The sequence below is a fragment of the Pinus tabuliformis genome, chromosome 6 (assembly GCF_031772625.1).
Source record: "Pinus tabuliformis cultivar Carrire ecotype Pingquan chromosome 6, CPIR1, whole genome shotgun sequence".
NCBI classification, from domain to species: Eukaryota; Viridiplantae; Streptophyta; class Pinopsida; order Pinales; family Pinaceae; genus Pinus; species Pinus tabuliformis.
Genome location: NC_142292.1, coordinates 1254826773 through 1254843718, shown reverse-complemented (window position 1 = coordinate 1254843718; position 16946 = coordinate 1254826773). Strand labels below are relative to the sequence as shown.

The following is a 16946-nucleotide window of genomic DNA, read 5'->3' as shown; positions in this document are numbered from 1 at the left end:
TATAATATAAAAAATTTAATATTGTTTTATTCCAAAGTTATTAAATTTAATAATATTAATATTATAATATATGAATATGAATATTAAATTTAATAATAATAATAACAATATTTTAATATTAATATTAGGGTTATAATGTTTTTTTGCATGGTATTAATAATAATTTGGCCTATAGTATATGGGCCATAGGCTTCACCTAAATAAAACCTCTTTTTTAATATTCTTAAATATAAAGAGGAATATGGAGTAAATATAAAAAGAAGTTTTATTTATTTACCATACTTTTTGTTTATTTATATTTTTATTTATTTGTCATACTTTTTATTTACCATAGTATTTGGCCCATAGGCTTGGTATATAATTAGATGTTGATTTCTAATCTATTTGATATATTTTTATTTAGACATCTTTTATAAATATCGTATTTGGCCCATGGTATTTAGCCTCTGGTATTAAAATAGTATTTGGTCCATAGGCTTCACCTAAATAAAACCTTTTTTGAGTTTTCGTAAATATAAATAAGTTTATGGCGTAAATATAAAAATAAGTTTTATTTATTTACCATACCTCTAATTTATTTATATAAGTATAAAAATGTTAAATGTTAAATGTCATTTTTTTTGAGTTTTAGTAAAACTCTTTATATTTTAAATTTATATTGTTTTTTACATAATAATGAGGCAGTCTAACAATGCGGAGGAGTTACGGGAAAGTTATGGAAATTTCGGTCATATTTAGAGAAAATTCGACAAAGATTTTTGTAAATCCAAGTTATAGTTGTTAAACTTCAAAATTTTAGGTGTCTTATTGTTTTTGATGGTGCTGAATCCATTTCCACCATCAAAAACACGATCTGCTTTTACCAGATTTTTTGAATTTTTTTTACTCAGATTACAACCACTTTTGGCTTCCTCCATTAGACGACTCCCATAATAATAATTAGATTTATGTTTACACGTGAGATTTACCCCATACCATGTGAGGCCTTCAAAGACAAAGAAAAATTATGGAGATATGCTGGCAGCTAACTCTTGGGATAATCTATTTAGCGAGAGCTTTGTGGGGAAGTTGGGAGCATTTATTTTGAAGCTTCACAGAAAAAAATAGAATACATCAAGCAAATGAAAGAAGCAATCTGTCCCAGAAGCTATCTTTAACTTGATAGACCTCAAAAATAAAAAAATTTAGTTATATTTTAATAATTAATCTTAGTCCATTAATAAAATTAAGATATTGTATATAATTTAAAATTGAAATTAATATTTTTATTATTTGTGAGAACTTATTTACACATTTCGATTTGGATAAGGCTGTATCGTTTGCTTTTAGACTTTTCCACCCGTGTTCTCGTGCTCTACCACATCACATGAAAAGCTGAGTGAAGTAATGGGATTCTTATTAACTTACTATATTTGATTTGAAAACCCATATTCATGGATGCATATTCCTGCTAGGTACTCCCGAGATCCTCGCCATTAGTGATGAAAACCCATATTCATGGATGCATATTCCTGCTAGGTACTCCCGAGATCCTCGCCATTAGTGAAAGTCGTCGAAATATATTAGACGCCTCTCACTGGGTCGGAGCTGTTAACAGCAAACGCGACTATGGCAATCGCAGCAACCTCTTTTCTTTCCTGTATTTTTCTTTTCCCTATTTATTTTCATTTAGGTTAAATGGCAGGTCTATATTGAGCAGAGACAGTTTCCTCCATTGCAGTTATAGTTTTTGAGTTTTGCGATTGCTGAACTATAACAATTTGATTTAGAAGTTCATGGTAGATTTGAGTACTTCTTTGATTAATGAAATGTTAGTTGGTGCAAAGTCTACATGGTATATGAATTTTGTCATAAAAAATTTCTTGACAAAATGCAGAGTCTCCTGCATTGCTGATTTTGGAATACATGTAGTTTTGTTTTAGTTTTTTTTTCTCTGGTTCTGAGCTGGTAAGATTCAGTGCTCCAATGTGATGATATTATTGTAATAGATATCATCATTATATACAACCCCTAGTGTAAAGTTTTAGGTGTACTATATTAACATTCATAAGTTAAAGAATCAAATGGAACCAACCAACAAACCTCAAATCCTGTAACAAACAAAGAGAAAACAGCACTAGAACAGCACGGCATAAACACATAACAAGTGCACCGTAGAGAGAAATCAGACGGAGGAATAGAGCTGACCAATAGAAGAAAATAGTGCAACACTAGATATTTTACCCATTGGCTAAAGAATATATCACTTGAACAAAGAGACCAATAGCTTAAGATGATGTCACAGCGAGAGGAGAATTGTCTATCTGTACAAAACTCAAGGGATAGGGTGCTACTGCTTTCCCCAAGAGGTTTTATGGAATATACCGATAATACGCAAGGGGTATTAACTTGAAAAATGTTTAATTCGAACGAATACCCCTAATTAATACCTCAGTATTAATCATTTATTGTTTGATAATGATTGTCGTGTGATTGGGTTCTGTTAATCTCCAGCTAAGTGTGTCGTGCGATCTATACCTGGACCGTTGATCTGATTTGTTGTGTGCCATCAGATCATATCTAGAGGCAATAACACTGTTAAATGATGTGTATCTGTGTGCCCGATGTGAATACAGTTCGCTAGATCATATCAACAGTGACCATACGATCATATTTGGCATCCACCGGACAATTAACTGGAAATCGAGTTCTGTTCCGTCATTGCATATCAACCGTTGGATTACACTAGGCTTGGGCCATTAGATTAACTTGGGTGACGATGACACGGTTATCATCAGACAAGTTATCGTGCGATATAGAATATCCATCGTCAGATGCGTCGCTCCCCCGTCGTCAGATCATATCGGGTGGTCTCGATGTGGTTAAATGGCATGCTAGTTGGTTCTAGTTACGATTATCCATTATGCGATGGGAGTAACTGGAGTCGTTAGATCTTGTTGGGCGTATTTCGACCGGCTATTTTCCGCGTCTTTTCACAGATGATGACAATGCGGGTTGTCGATCAAAATTGATCGGGACCATGAGATCAGAGATGTTAAGCTTGGAAAGAGGTAAACATTGGTCGTCTGATTGAGCAAGAGGTTCATTCTACAGCTTAGTATGATGTGTAACTCTATTCGTTCATCATCAAAGTTGAAATTTTGCTCATTTGTCATCAAAGTTGAAATTTGACCCATGTCGTCCAAATAAAAAATTTTAAAAATTAAAAAAATAATAAACTATACAAAATATTTAGATAATGTTAGTTCATAAAAAAATTACGCTCATGTTAAATCCGTATTTAAAATGGATCTATGCTTGTTGCTAACAAAATAGGTGTAACACACATCGAACTTCGATTGAATCTTAGTTCAAATGGAACTTGCGCGCATCTAACTACTCATTTATTTTTTCAGACGAAAAAAACACTTTCATTCCAGGAATAGAGAAAGTTACATTTTCATAGGATGTATCAGATCATGTAAATCAGCTCGATTGTCCACATGATAGAACCACCACAGAAGAACTGCAAAAAAGCAGAAAAACATGGGAGTTTGCAAGGATCCCCACCCAAAAAGATGCTGGCAAAAATGAGACCAAAACACTGCAACGGGGATGAGAGTTAATACTCAAATGATCTTGCTATACCACCCCCTGTCGACAAAGATCTTTTCAAAGAATATAAACCCTGGGCAGAGGGAGAGACCAGCTTTTGAGAGCGCATCAACTTGCATGTTCTGCTCCCGAAATACTTGTTGAAAGGAGACATCAGACAAAGTGGGGAGAATGTTCTGGATCAACTAGATCCAATTGCAAAGAGCAGGGACCTCAAGAGAGAAGCAATCCTGAATCTAGTTGATCAAGACAAGGGAGTCACCAAAAATAAGAAAGTTATCAATGCCCAGCCAAGATGAGCATTGGAGAGCCCCCCACAATGCAATCAGCTCGGCCCTGCAGTTGTCCCCCCTACCACCATGCCAGGAGAAATGATAATGAATAGCAGGGTCCAAATGAACCGAGACTCTGCATCCACAGTTCCCTTTAGAGGAGGCACCATCAAAGGAACAAATAGGAAAAATGTCAGACAAATCAACATATGAGACAGTCCGAAGAGAGTACTTTGGAGTCTAGGGACCAATTTCCTTAAAAAAGCCTCAATGTCCAGAGCAACAGTGATTGTCACAGGCAGTTTGCCTTCGAAAATCAAAGCATTCCTGGCGCGCCAAATCCCCCAAAGGACATAGAGGGGAAGGGTTCTATGGGCTTTAGCTATGGAATTCCATAATCTGAAACATTCGTGTATGGAGGACACATCATTGATCTGAGGGACACCCAAAATTGTGGCCACCCCTGCCCAAATCTCAACAGCAAAGGGGCAGCGAATAAAAAGGTGGAGGCAGTCCTCAGAATCCTGTCTACATAGGAAACACCAGCCAGGACCAAAGAAGCCTCTTCTATGTAGATTGTCCCAAGTTAGAATGCGGTTGTGAATGGCCAACCACGAGAAACACTTGATCTTCAAGGGGGCTTCCCACTTCCAAAGCATAGAGGTAATGTCAGAGAAGGACAACGCTTGGGATGTGGAGGTAATGTGATCATAAGCTTCCTTGACCGAAATCCAGTCATTCCTAATGTGTCCGCCCCACACAAGCACATCAGACCTCTGTGAGATATTAATGCCCACCATGCAAAGCATGTTGCGATACCTTTCCCATTCAACCACCATTTCCTCCGATAGTCCGATCTGCTAGGCATGTGGCCAAGAATGAGCAACCACCCGCTGCCTGGACCACTCCCACAAGCTAGCAAGATTATCTAGCCCTTGTGAGTTAAGGTCATTGATGATTGAAATAGGGAGGAGGTGGCTGCCATTGAGGCCTTTGATGGCATCCAGGCCCACTTTTATTCTTGGCCTATTACCCACCCTCCAGCATAGATTGCTGCAAAGCCAAGGGATGTCGAGCCAGAGACTGCTCCAGATTTTTGAAGAATTACCAGTCGAAGAAACCCCTGCAACGATCCACTCCTCCATGCTTGCCTGCTTGATATATTTCCCAAACATGATCTTTTGCCATGGTCCCTTCACGAAGAATAGCCTCCAAATGCTTGCAACCAAGAGGGCCAAATTAAAACTACGAGATTCAATGATACCCCATCCACCTTTCTGTACAGACCTGGCAATGTTCTTCAGTCCCGTAAGATGAAGCTTCTGCACAACACCAACTCCAAACCAAAGGAACTTGGCGGTGGAGTCTATTTTGTTAATAATCGCTTGTGGTATGTGGAAGAGGTGTATCCAGTAAACTGGATTGCTTATCAGAACATCCTTTATCATTATCACTCTTCCACCCAAGGAAAGCCATCTCTTATCCCAGTTGGACAACTTTTTGTTAAATTTGGAAATAAGCCAATCTGAGTCCAAAATGGAGTATTTGTTAGGCTTTAATCTGCATCCAAGATATTTGAATCCCCCACACATCGATCTGATTTTGATCCCAAACATGTCAAGATTTATTTATCATTGTATCCGGTGCTTTTGAGTCCATACAAATGTAAATAACTTTGAAAAGGTGGTAATCAAGATAAAGATTATGATTCATTAGCGAAAATTGGGTTACAACACTCATCTAGTTTTGGCAGATGTTGTGTCTATTAATGAACACCAAGTTGAAGAGAAGTACTTCCATCCACAAAGTGAGGATTAGATAGAGGTTTCAAATTGAACCATAACTTAAATGTCACACATCTTTAATCATAATGATCCAAAGACATGCGATACCGACATCCCATATGTGCAATGCGGTTATAAACAAACACTGCATAGTGTGATAGATATTTCAACTTTTGAAATGTGTCTTGGATTTCTACTAAAGGATCTATTAACTTTTTTAGTTCCTATCCATGAGGAACAATAAGGAAGAAGGCCATTGCACATGTGTAGGTGATAGGTGATAGGATTTATGGACCACATCTAGAGGATTTGTGATCAAGGAAGAAGGCCATTGCACATGGGTAGGTGATAGGATTTATGGACCACATCTAGAGGATTTGTGATCAAATTTAAGATGTTTTGCATATGAGTTGGTAGATGCATAAGCCCAAGCATGATCAACATAGTGTAGGCCATCAAGTTTTTGTAGCTCAGATATAGTTCTTACATTATATTTGAGTAGATGGGAGAGGAAATGTTCAGGTTGGTCCTACTAGCATGCATGGGCATTCATATGGTCTTCAACAATCCCTTGAAGCTTTATGAGCCATTGATGCTAGACAATGATGAAGAGGAATCTGTTGCCTCTTCTTTTGAAGAGTTACTTGCTGAAGTTGGTGTAGAGATGGAAGATGACGATCCTATATTGCAAAGAGTGGGTAACTAAATGTTGGAATTTCTAAGTCTGACACGTTAGAAACCCTTCATGCACTTTACTGATTTATTCCTACCTACTTGTTTTGTTAATTAACAAGTTATTTACCATGTAAATACTGGAAATAAATACAAGTACATGCTCAAGACATTACAGATCATCAATTGAAGGAAATATAAGCAAGCACACAAGTGACACTGTTGTTTTTGGACTAATGTCCCTGGAAAAACCCAATGCGGGAAAACCGGTGCAGCTATCTGAGGGTTTGATTTATTAAGCAGTTTCAGAATACAATTTGGGTACCAAATCCGGCTCACCCAACAGAGAAAAATCTCGGCAGTAGTACCTCTCTACTCGGAAGCAGATATTTTGGCTGAAACCCCGGATAAACACTCTGGCAGCTCCACAGCTCCAATTTGCCCCACGAAACCCCAGCGTCAGCCTCTCTCTAGCCCAGCAAAAGCTCAGCGTCACTCTGGCTTGCCCTACATCAGCCTTTGGAGGCACTGCGTCAGTCCTCTGGCCCTCTGTGTCACCCACGCTGGCCCTCTGAGGCACTGCGCAGCTCCTGGTTGGCTTTGCGTGAGCCCTGGCTGGCTCTGCGTGAACCCTTGGCTGCTTCTACGTCCCTCTCTCCGGCTACTGCGCTAATCCTCCCGGTGCTATCTCTGCCTCTCTGCTTCTGTATTCATTGCCCCTCAGCTTCAACTCTGATCACTCAACTTTCTCAGCAAACCCAGCCCCAGAAAGTCAAAATCTTGATCTCTTGGTGTGTCGTCCAAGTGACTCTCAAGCCTCCTCTTATGCTTTTCTCGTTGACAAATCAACGACCGAGATTCAGTCCCTAATCAACGACTAAGATTAGATTTGGCTTGATCCATGACTTTTGGACCATTCTAACACAGTTTTATATTAATTCACATTAATATTTTATTTTTCCTTGAGTTTAGACTTAGGGACTCCATTAAAAATATTAATTATTTTAATATCTCTCAAACTGTTTAGAATCTGCCCAAACCCTTTCTAGGTATTGGAGATCTCATGTGCCTTAGCCTCTACACCAATTTTCGTGGCTAGAGCACATCCGATGCTACCCCAAATCAACACTCCCTCTTAGCAAGGATTGTGCTCTAGTAATACTCCTCACTGAGTATCACCCTGATCATACGACATCGGTCCCTGTGCTGATGCTAGGCCTGCTGCCCATCATCTGCATTGCTGCATCCTATACTACTACCTATGGCCCTGCCACTGCCACTGCTACATCCGTATTGCAACTCCCTCTGCATCCGTGCTGCTGGCCATGGCCCTGCTACTACCACTGTTGCATCTGCACTACAACCCCTCTCATCATGCTGCATCGTGTTGCCCATAGCACTACCACTGCTAATTGCTGCACTGCAACTCAGTTATTGAGAAGTAAGTAACTGATCTCCCAACTCTGACATCTTCGTCAGGCTAGAAACACTCTTGATGTTGAAGCTCCCTCTGTCACTAACAAGTGCTCCGTCTCTGACCTCTGCGCTGCTGCAACAACTCCATGCATTTCGCACCATTGCACACATCTCTGTGCCATCCTGCACTGGTGCAACACTCCCGTGCCTCTCGCACTATTGCAGCCTGCTAGCCTCGCGCTGGTCTGGGAATCTTGCACTGTAGCTCCCTCTATCGCTCCATCCGCCTCCGTCTCTACTAACATCGCCAGTACTGCTACTCCTCCTCAGGGCTCCCGTAGCAAGGTCTAATCCAAGAGGCTGGGTACCTCGAGGATCCTGCTCCTCATCGCCTATAGTCCGCCTGACTACAACTCGATATCTCCCCACTTCCGCTCAAGTGGTGTGTGTGCACTCATGGCATAGTCATTGTCTGTCTCCACTTCCTTCTCTGCCCTTGCTGGCATTTCCTTGGTCTCGAAGTCCTCTCCCTTACTCTTCTTCCATGGACACTGGGTTGCATAATGACCTAGCTCCCCACAGTGGAAGCATTTGACCTTGGAGAGGTCCTTCTTCTTCCATTTCTCCTGCTTTCCCTCAGATGCTAGGGCAACGTCCTCCTCCTCCTCCTTCTTGATTCTGATCCCCTTGTCATTGCTTCCTGCCTTGCTCAGCCTTCTGATCTCTTCTTGGCGAAGAGTAGCCCACATTTCCTCCCAATCTGGAAGGGTCGCCCTGCCCAATATGCTTTGGACAAACACCTCCCAATCTTCTGAGACTGCGTTCAGGGTTGTTCTCACCATCAATTCTAGATCTGGCGTTACCCCTATGGAAGTCAGCTAATCCCGGATCTCCTTCAATCGACCGAGGAATGGGTCGATCTGTTCTACCTTCTGCATCTGGTATGATCGCAACTGATTTTCTAGTAGCATCTTCTTCTACACGAAAGTATGCTGATACAACTTGGTCAGGGCCTCCCACATCTCCTGTGCTGTGTTCTTCTCGGCAATATGTGGTACTACATGATCCTTGAACCTGTCAAGGATGATACTCTTATCCCTCGCCATTGCATCCTTGTACCTGTCGTTATCAGTTGGGTCAACTGGGACCGCTATCGTCTTCAAGGCGAAGTGCTTGACACGATTTCTGTCAAGTACGGATAAGATTTTGGCCTTCTAGACTACGAAGTTTGAGGCTCCGTCTAGTCTGTCTTGGTCTCTTACTCCGTGTAGTGCCATTTGGCTGCTCCTCTACTTCCCTCCTGGAAGTTCTTGGTGTGACTCCCTCTGAGCCTCGATTTCTTTCCTGGAAACCCTTCTGCTAATGTTGAGATGCCCCCACTCTGATCGTTTGTGCAGTTGCACTGTTGATCCAGATTTTTCGACTAGAAACGCTCAGTAGCAACTCCCTCCTCCTTGGCCTTGTCCTATTAGGTATTGTTCTGACTACAGTACCCCACCAGCTCCATTCTACAACTTACCCACAGCCTCCTAAACCCCAACAAATTGAAGGTTAGAGCTCCTAGGCTCTGCGCAATCCCAACACCAGCAAATCAGCTTCCTCAGCCAACTGCGTCAGCCCTCTTGGCCTCTGCGTGGCTCTGCGTGAGCCTGTCTTTGCCTCCCTCAGCCTTTGCGCAACCTCTTCTTGGCTCAATCTTGATGACGTAGGCACTACGTCACCCCTTCCTTGCTGCTACTCTGTTAGGAACAACTTCTGTCACTCGGGACAACTGTTTTCTACTGTTGCTGCTCTTGCTCGGCTGATGTCCTCAGTTCTCCTGTGATCTGCAACCATGCTCTGATACCATGTTGGAATTTCTAAGTTTGACACGTTAGAAACCCTTCATGCACTTTACTGATTTATTCCTACCTACTTGTTTTGTTAATTAACAAGTTATTTACCATGTAAACACTAGAAATAAATACAAGTACATGCTCAACACATTACAGATTATCAACTGAAGGAAATAGAAACAAGCACACAAGTGACACCATTGTTTTTGGACTAATGTCCTGGGAAAAATCCAATGCGGGAAAACCGGTGCAGCTATCTGAGGGTTTGATTTATTAAGCAGTTTGAGAACACAATTTGGGTGCCAAATCCAGCTCACTCAACAGAGAAAAATCTCGACAATAGTACCTCTCAACTCGGAAGTAGATATTCGAGCTGAAACCTCGGATAAACACTCTGGCAGCTCCACAGCTCCAATTTGCCCCACGAAACCCCAGCGTTAGCCTCTAGGGACTACGTTAGCTTCTCTCTGGGCCAGCGTTAGCTCAACGTCACTCTGGCTTGGCCTGTGTCAGCCTCTAGAGGCACTGCGTCAGTCCGTTGGCCCTCTGAGGCACTGCGCAGCTCCTGGCTACCTCTGCATGAGCCCTGGCTGGCTCTGCATGAACCCTTGGCTGCTTCTGTGTCCCTCTCTCCGGCCTCTGCACTAATCCTCCCGGTGCTATCTCTGCCTCTCTGCTTCTGTATTCACTGCCCCTCAGCTGCAACTTTGATCACTCTCTCAACTTTTTCAGCAAATCCATCCCCAAAAAGTTGAAATCTTGATCTCTTGGTGTGTCCTCCAAGTGACCTTCAAGCCTCCTCTTATACTTTTCTCATTGACAAATCAACAGCCGAGATTAAGTCCCTAATCAACGGCTAAGATTAGATCTGGCTTGATCCATGACTTTTGGACCATTCTAACACAGTTTTATATGAATTCACATTAATATTTTATTTTTCCCTAAGTTTAGACTTAGGGACTCCATTAAAATTATTAATTATTTTAATATCTCCCAGATTGTTTAGAATCTGCCCAAACCCTTTTTGGGTATTGGAGATCTCATGTGCCTTAGCTTCTCCACCAATTTTCATGGCTAGAGCACTTCCGATGCTACCCCAAATAAACACTAAATAGGGAACCCGGACATGGTGTAAGATTGGGTTGAAATGATAGTCACCCCAAGCCAACAAGTGGTACACCTTAGAGGAGATTCAAGCAAAATATCCTCAATTATCATGACAATTGTCGGGAACCAACAGCTTTTAAGCAGGGTGGTTTGATACGTGGCAAAGTCAGAAATCAACTAAGTCCATGACTAAGTTGTGCTGGAAAGAGTGTTCAGCCTAGAAGATGTCTATGTGCATTGTGGTGATAACTTGGTGCACATCTGAGTGAATCAATTATGTTATGGATGTTTTTATATTTCAGCTATGAACACCTAGATGTTGACCCAGGCACAAAAGCTTGGGCACATTAGTTCAGCGTAGGCATGCTGATGTGGATGGACAACTCAATGGATCATTATGAATTGAATCCCAACAGTTGTAACTTGTAATGACTTGTTGTATTCTCCCTCTTTCTTCATCTTCTTGAATATTATACATTAATGTATTGCTAAGGTATAAATGGATGAGAAATGAAACGCTTCCCTCGGGATGTATTATTTATTCATTTCCCTAGGATTGTAGAAGGGTTAGTGTTGTGGTTAGTCATAGTTGGTTGATAGATAGGAGTGTTGTAAACGTTTCATACTGTTCATACTGTACAAATTTATTTCTTCAATGAGAATTTGGAGTTGATATTCTGTCCAATTCCAATTGTCAATTTTGTATACTGCTATATGTATTATGAATTCATTTGTATATATTTGAGTTAGTTTCATAGATTGTCCTTCCATAGTCAGTTGACTGTGTATGTGAAGCTAAAGACATCACAATTGTCGCTATGGATGTGCTAATTCCACTAGGTGCACAAGTTCAGATCACTAGGAGTTAAGTGAAAATGTTAACATAGTTTTCTCAGATTTTTTTTTATGTAGGTGCTTGTGTTGTGTGAAAACAGCATTGCAAACAGTCAGTCCCCTTGGAAGAAATAGAAAAACTGTTGCTTGTAATGATTTGACTAATTTTATGTTCATTTGCATTCTCTCGTTGATGCGTCAATGTAATATGATGTTGTGGCAATATCTTGTATTGAATCTAGTCTCCATTATTGTGTTATCCATGCATAATGGGATTGGCAAATTTATTAGAAGTTACTTAAGGTTTTGTGAGTCTTGTTTAAAATGAAGACAAAAACAGAGGAAAGCAAGTTCCATTAAAACATGAATCACACTTGGTGATTCCTTTTCCTGAGTATTGTTACACAATTTAAATTGATAGCTTTGTTGTTTACATTTCTTTAATAAGTTTCTCTCTCACAAATAGTGAACTGGGTGCTGTGAAATATAAAATAAGACAGATATGGTTTTCAGCATAGCATCTACTTTATGAAACTGATAGATTCCATTGTTTGCAGTCATTCTGTTGTTGCTTACATTGCAAAATGTTTGTGGGTGGGCTGAAAGGCCTTTCTATCCAATTCCAAGCAAAGAAGTCAATATAAACCGACAGCCAATCCAGACAGCACGGCCTTACAATATTGCTCATCGAGGTTCAAATGGTGAAATACCCGAAGAAACAGCTGCAGCTTACATGGTAAATAACTTTTTAAAGACAAGCTTTGAAAGGAATATAAAATATTCTCAAGACATTTAAGAATTTTTAGCAAGCTCACTTGATAAAATCAGTATCACCGCATAAAATTAAGTTAATTGGGATGGATTGTTGTAGCTCCTCACTATTAGTCAACTTTTAACAACATATTTACAACCAGAGTGGTAAAAGATGTTACGAACCTAACATTATTGAGTTTTTTTTTCATGAAAAATACATCTTTCATTTACAGAAAAATATTTACATAAAGCAGTACAGACTGAGTGACGAGTGCTATTATGAATCATGATTATTAAATGAACCTGCTAACTATAATCTGAACGAAAAATTGGAAAAAATTACTGCTGAAACTAGTTATATGAAATTCCCGGACTGAAATTGGAAATCTTAATTTTCTTGAGAAATTTGAAATATTCATTAGTTGATATGATTAGATGACATAATTTATTAATGTCGAACAAGTAACCAGTGAAAACACAATGTGGGATTGCAAAAGCAAAGCCATAAAAATTCTAAGAGTGATAAATTTTTCTCTAGGCTGTAGGTGAATAACCTCCTTATGATCTCAAGTAAAAATGTTGAAATTTAAAGACCATAGAATTATTATACATTTGTTGGAAAAATAATTCAGCATAAGCAAAATAAATTTCCAAATACACATAATTTTTCGTACGCTTCAAATCACTTTTTCATTAAAATTATTCCAAACCTACAAAGGCTTCCCACACTAGGAAAACTTGCCCACTGAGAAAGAAAAACTATAGCAAAGCCTGGCCACTTTACAGCTCACTGATATGGCCTCCTGCTGATCTGAATCGTATGGCTTCCTTCTAGAAATCATAGGGTCGAATTCCTGCTGAATTGTACAGTCGAATTGCTGGGTTGAACTTCTGCTATTGTTGCTGCAGCCAACTCGTACAGCCTCCTTCACTGCTGGATTGTATGGCCTGTTGCCATACAATCTAGCAGGGGTCCTAGGAGGGAAACCTATGGGACAACTACTAGACCAAATGACAACAATGAGACATGTTATCGCCCAAAGTGTACACCTAAGGTGCAACACTCAGAGTAGGGGTTGTCACCTATTCCCTACTCACTCTGTTTAAGCTATCTCCTAAACAAGCTATGGGGGGTAGTCCATAAACATAAATGAAAGAGGAAAAATTGTTGGAACAACAAGTTTTAGGAGAATAAGGGCAAGACAATTACTTCTCTAGACAACTTGATTTAAAGTTAATTGGCAAGTGCGATTATTAATGAGCAATGTAAGTGTTAAAAATAGATTCAATTAGATCAACGAGACACTCAAAATGATAAAGAGTGAGAGATCAGTGCCTTAATAGCAATGCTCAAGATATGAATTAAAGTACTTGCACAATAATAAACTATATCTCAAGTTATAAGATAAAGAATGCTGCAAGACAATGTTAGTACAAGAGGTCAAGAGATCAAAACAATTGGATATATGAGCAATACGAGATAAGCTTGCAATATAAATAAGACCTGTACTTTAATTAAAAATGATACTAAAGAAATAATACACTTGAAAATGACAAGTACAATAATGTAGGATTTGCAAGTATGAAATGAGCTCACAATCCCAATTTACAATAATCAATTGAAATGCAAGATGAATGAATGCAAGATCTACCTATGTGTAATGTAAGATCTTGGTTAATTTAATTATATGCCTATTCTAAGGGTGAAGGCCTTCTCCTCAGTTATTGAAGCAAGTCTTAGAACAAGGTTGTTGGGAGAAGTGTTGGGGAAGGAGGCTAAGGCCTCATTAACAAAACCTACCTAGGACTTCTAGCAACCTAAGTGCCTCCGTTCCTACAAGGGACTCGGCCACAAGAGAACTGCAATGTCACTCATTTTAACCGTTGTTTAAGGGTCAAGCTTCTCAAATTGAAAAGTGAAGAAGGTGATCCCAACTTTTTATCAACCAAGCTTATGCTTGGAGGTAAATTTTAAGGGATGCAATCTTAGATCTAAAATGCAAATGCAAATGCTTCAATGAGACCCAATAACATAATGCTTCAATAAAGGAAAAGCTAATCCACTTATAAGCGAGATTTAAAACACAAGACGATTAGTTTACAACAATGATTAAATGAAACAAGTAGAATATTACTCAATGAAACAATAGAGGAGATGCAATTAGATCATACGTTAGAGTAGTGTCCCAAATGCTTTTAACAAGAAATGCTTCTTAGGATGTCTTTACTTATATTAGACAATAGAAACAAGTAAAGTTATAAAATGAAAGCACAAGTGAATGATGGCAAATGAGATTGCTAACAAGTTATTAGAGAGACTACTCTAAATCTTCAATTGCAAGTGAAACAAGGACAAGAGATATTTCAAGTGCAATTAGATCAATTAATGAATGCAACTAAAGAGATCAGATCTAAACTATGATAACGATGAAACTAGCAATGCAAGAGAGACAAGTTAGCAAGTTAGATCTAAAGACTAAGAGAAAGGGAAAGAGAGAGATAAGCCCTCCCTTTTAAATAAGGAGGTGGGATACCATGTGATTGAGGTCCCAAAATCCCTCAAGAACAAGATCCTTTTCTGTTATGTTACAAAGAAGAAGTCCTTTTGATAAAGGGAAAGGATTCTTCAACTCAAGGAAATTACCATGATGAAAGAACTTCACAATACCATTTCCTCAAGATACAAAGTCAAATCAGATCAACTTATGATTATGATTGCAAATACTCCAAAATTCAAATAACTGATCTAACCCTCCAAGAACTCTTGGCCTTCAACAAGGATGGATACCAGTCATTGAATGCCCATGACCTAGGTGAAGGAAAGCCTCCAAGACCTTACGGCCTGCTAAAAAACTGTTCTAATTTTATTTGAATTTTATTGATTTTTTTTAATGGTGATTGATTAAGGATGAAGGCTCAAAATTCGTCAAAAAAATTCGGTCTTCCCACACCAATCAACTCTTCGCACCAGTCAAAGAGAAAGCTCCTCTAGGAGCCCTCGGCCTTGAGGAAAAAGGCTCTAATGATATTCAACCTCTTCAAAAAAAAATTGCAAATGAGAATAAGCCTTTAAGAAATCGATTCTATGCCCAAAAATTATGGTGAAACCCTCTCAAGATTTCATTGAATCTCTGCAAAATCGACAAGGGTTAGTAAATAAAATCAAGGGCAAAAAGTTAAAGCCCTAGAGGGCTTGCGGCCTAGAGAAAGAGCCCAAAAATAATAGCAGCCCTCAAGAAAAGGTCTCAAAAAATTATTTGAGCCACAAATATGAATCAAACCCTTGATATATACAAAAAAAGCCTTCCAAGGCTAGCGCCTACCATAAAATGAGATCTGGAAAGTGAAAATGGCCAAAACCTCAAGCGAAACCCCTCAAAATTTTTTGCAAAAATTATATGGAGTGAGAACCCTTGGAGAGAATCCGGTTTGGATGAAAAATAGACGTCCAAACCCTTGCGATCACAAGAGAAAGACTAGACAGCCTAAAAAATTATTTTCTGCCCTCAAAACCCTAGCCGTCTAGGCTAGGAGGGTGATCTTGGCTTCATAAAACAATTTTCCTTCAAATTTTCAATGGGATCAATCTTGCAAAAAATATATATATATATATATATATATATATATATATATATATATATATATATATACAACTAGATCCAAGCCAAAATCGATGCCTTATCTTCAGATCTGCAGAGAAAAACTCAAGAAAACCCAACAAATATATACAAAATAGATGGAAATTATATACAAGGTTAGGAGAAAATATATACAAGATTTATTTACAAATTTACAATAATAAGCTCTTTAAATAGCAGATCTATTCATTTAAAGCTCTAAAATAATTTTGAAAGATTTTAAAGATAGATAAAATTTGATCTAGAGCAAATGACAAGAAAACTCCTTTTCTTATTTCGAATGATGAGTCTTCAAATGACCCACTATGGGTTCTTCAGCTTCTATGCCCTGAATAGTTGGTTAATTCAACTGAGAATGTCCCCAAGTATCCAAGATCTGATCAACAATATTATTTTCTACACACTTGAAAAGATTTGTTAGATTCATAAAGATTTGGATATCACAATGAAAGAAGGGTCTAAGGGTTTAATCGAAAACCAATAGATCTACTCTATCTAAAGTGTTTCTCCAAATCTAAACAATGATGCAAGATAACTATACACCAATGAATCTTCAAGAGCTAATGGAAATAACAAAATATAACATTAGTAGAACATGAAGCACAATAGATCAGAAAGATATTACCATATCACAGAAGAATAACACCATAGCTTTGCCCCAAAGACTTTATTTTATTGCTTAGGAAAAAATATTACAAAGGTAGCAGAGCTTCACTTGACCAAGAGCTCATGATTTTTTTTACATTCTCAATGAGGAGCTTAGAGCTTCCTTATACAGAAAAAAGAGAGTGTGAGAGCCTCCAAGTGAAAAAAACCACTAGTTGACTTGATCCATGGCTTGATCCTCCTCAACATAATTCGAAACCTTGATTACTGTTACATAAATCCATAAAAAAAATCGACTTGGTTGATGTGATGGATGGACCAATCTTTGAGCTCTGGGTGGTTTTGGACCACTGGAATGTCTTCAAAAAATATTTTTCTTGAAATTCCCTCATTCAAAATAACCAATAGGGCCAAAAAATTTGATTTCCCTTGAGA

General features: G+C 38.9%; 1 protein-coding gene across 3 annotated transcripts in view; it reads left to right on the top strand.

Moving 5' to 3' along the window:
* Nucleotides 1-1311: 1311 nt before the first annotated feature.
* LOC149263210 (glycerophosphodiester phosphodiesterase GDPD6-like) overlaps nucleotides 1312-16946 on the top strand; it is a 334598-nt gene continuing 318963 nt past the window's right edge. The window contains exons 1-3 of one of the 3 annotated variants that reach the window (XM_089387374.1): nucleotides 1331-1454; nucleotides 1519-1639; nucleotides 12072-12250. In XM_089387374.1, coding sequence (XP_089243500.1) covers nucleotides 1609-1639; nucleotides 12072-12250 — 210 coding nt within the window. In that variant the 5' untranslated portion in view covers nucleotides 1331-1454; nucleotides 1519-1608. Of the gene's footprint in view, nucleotides 1640-2857; nucleotides 3051-12071; nucleotides 12251-16946 lie in introns of those variants that run through there. The other 2 variants (XM_089387371.1, XM_089387378.1) reach the window with 2 other exon arrangements.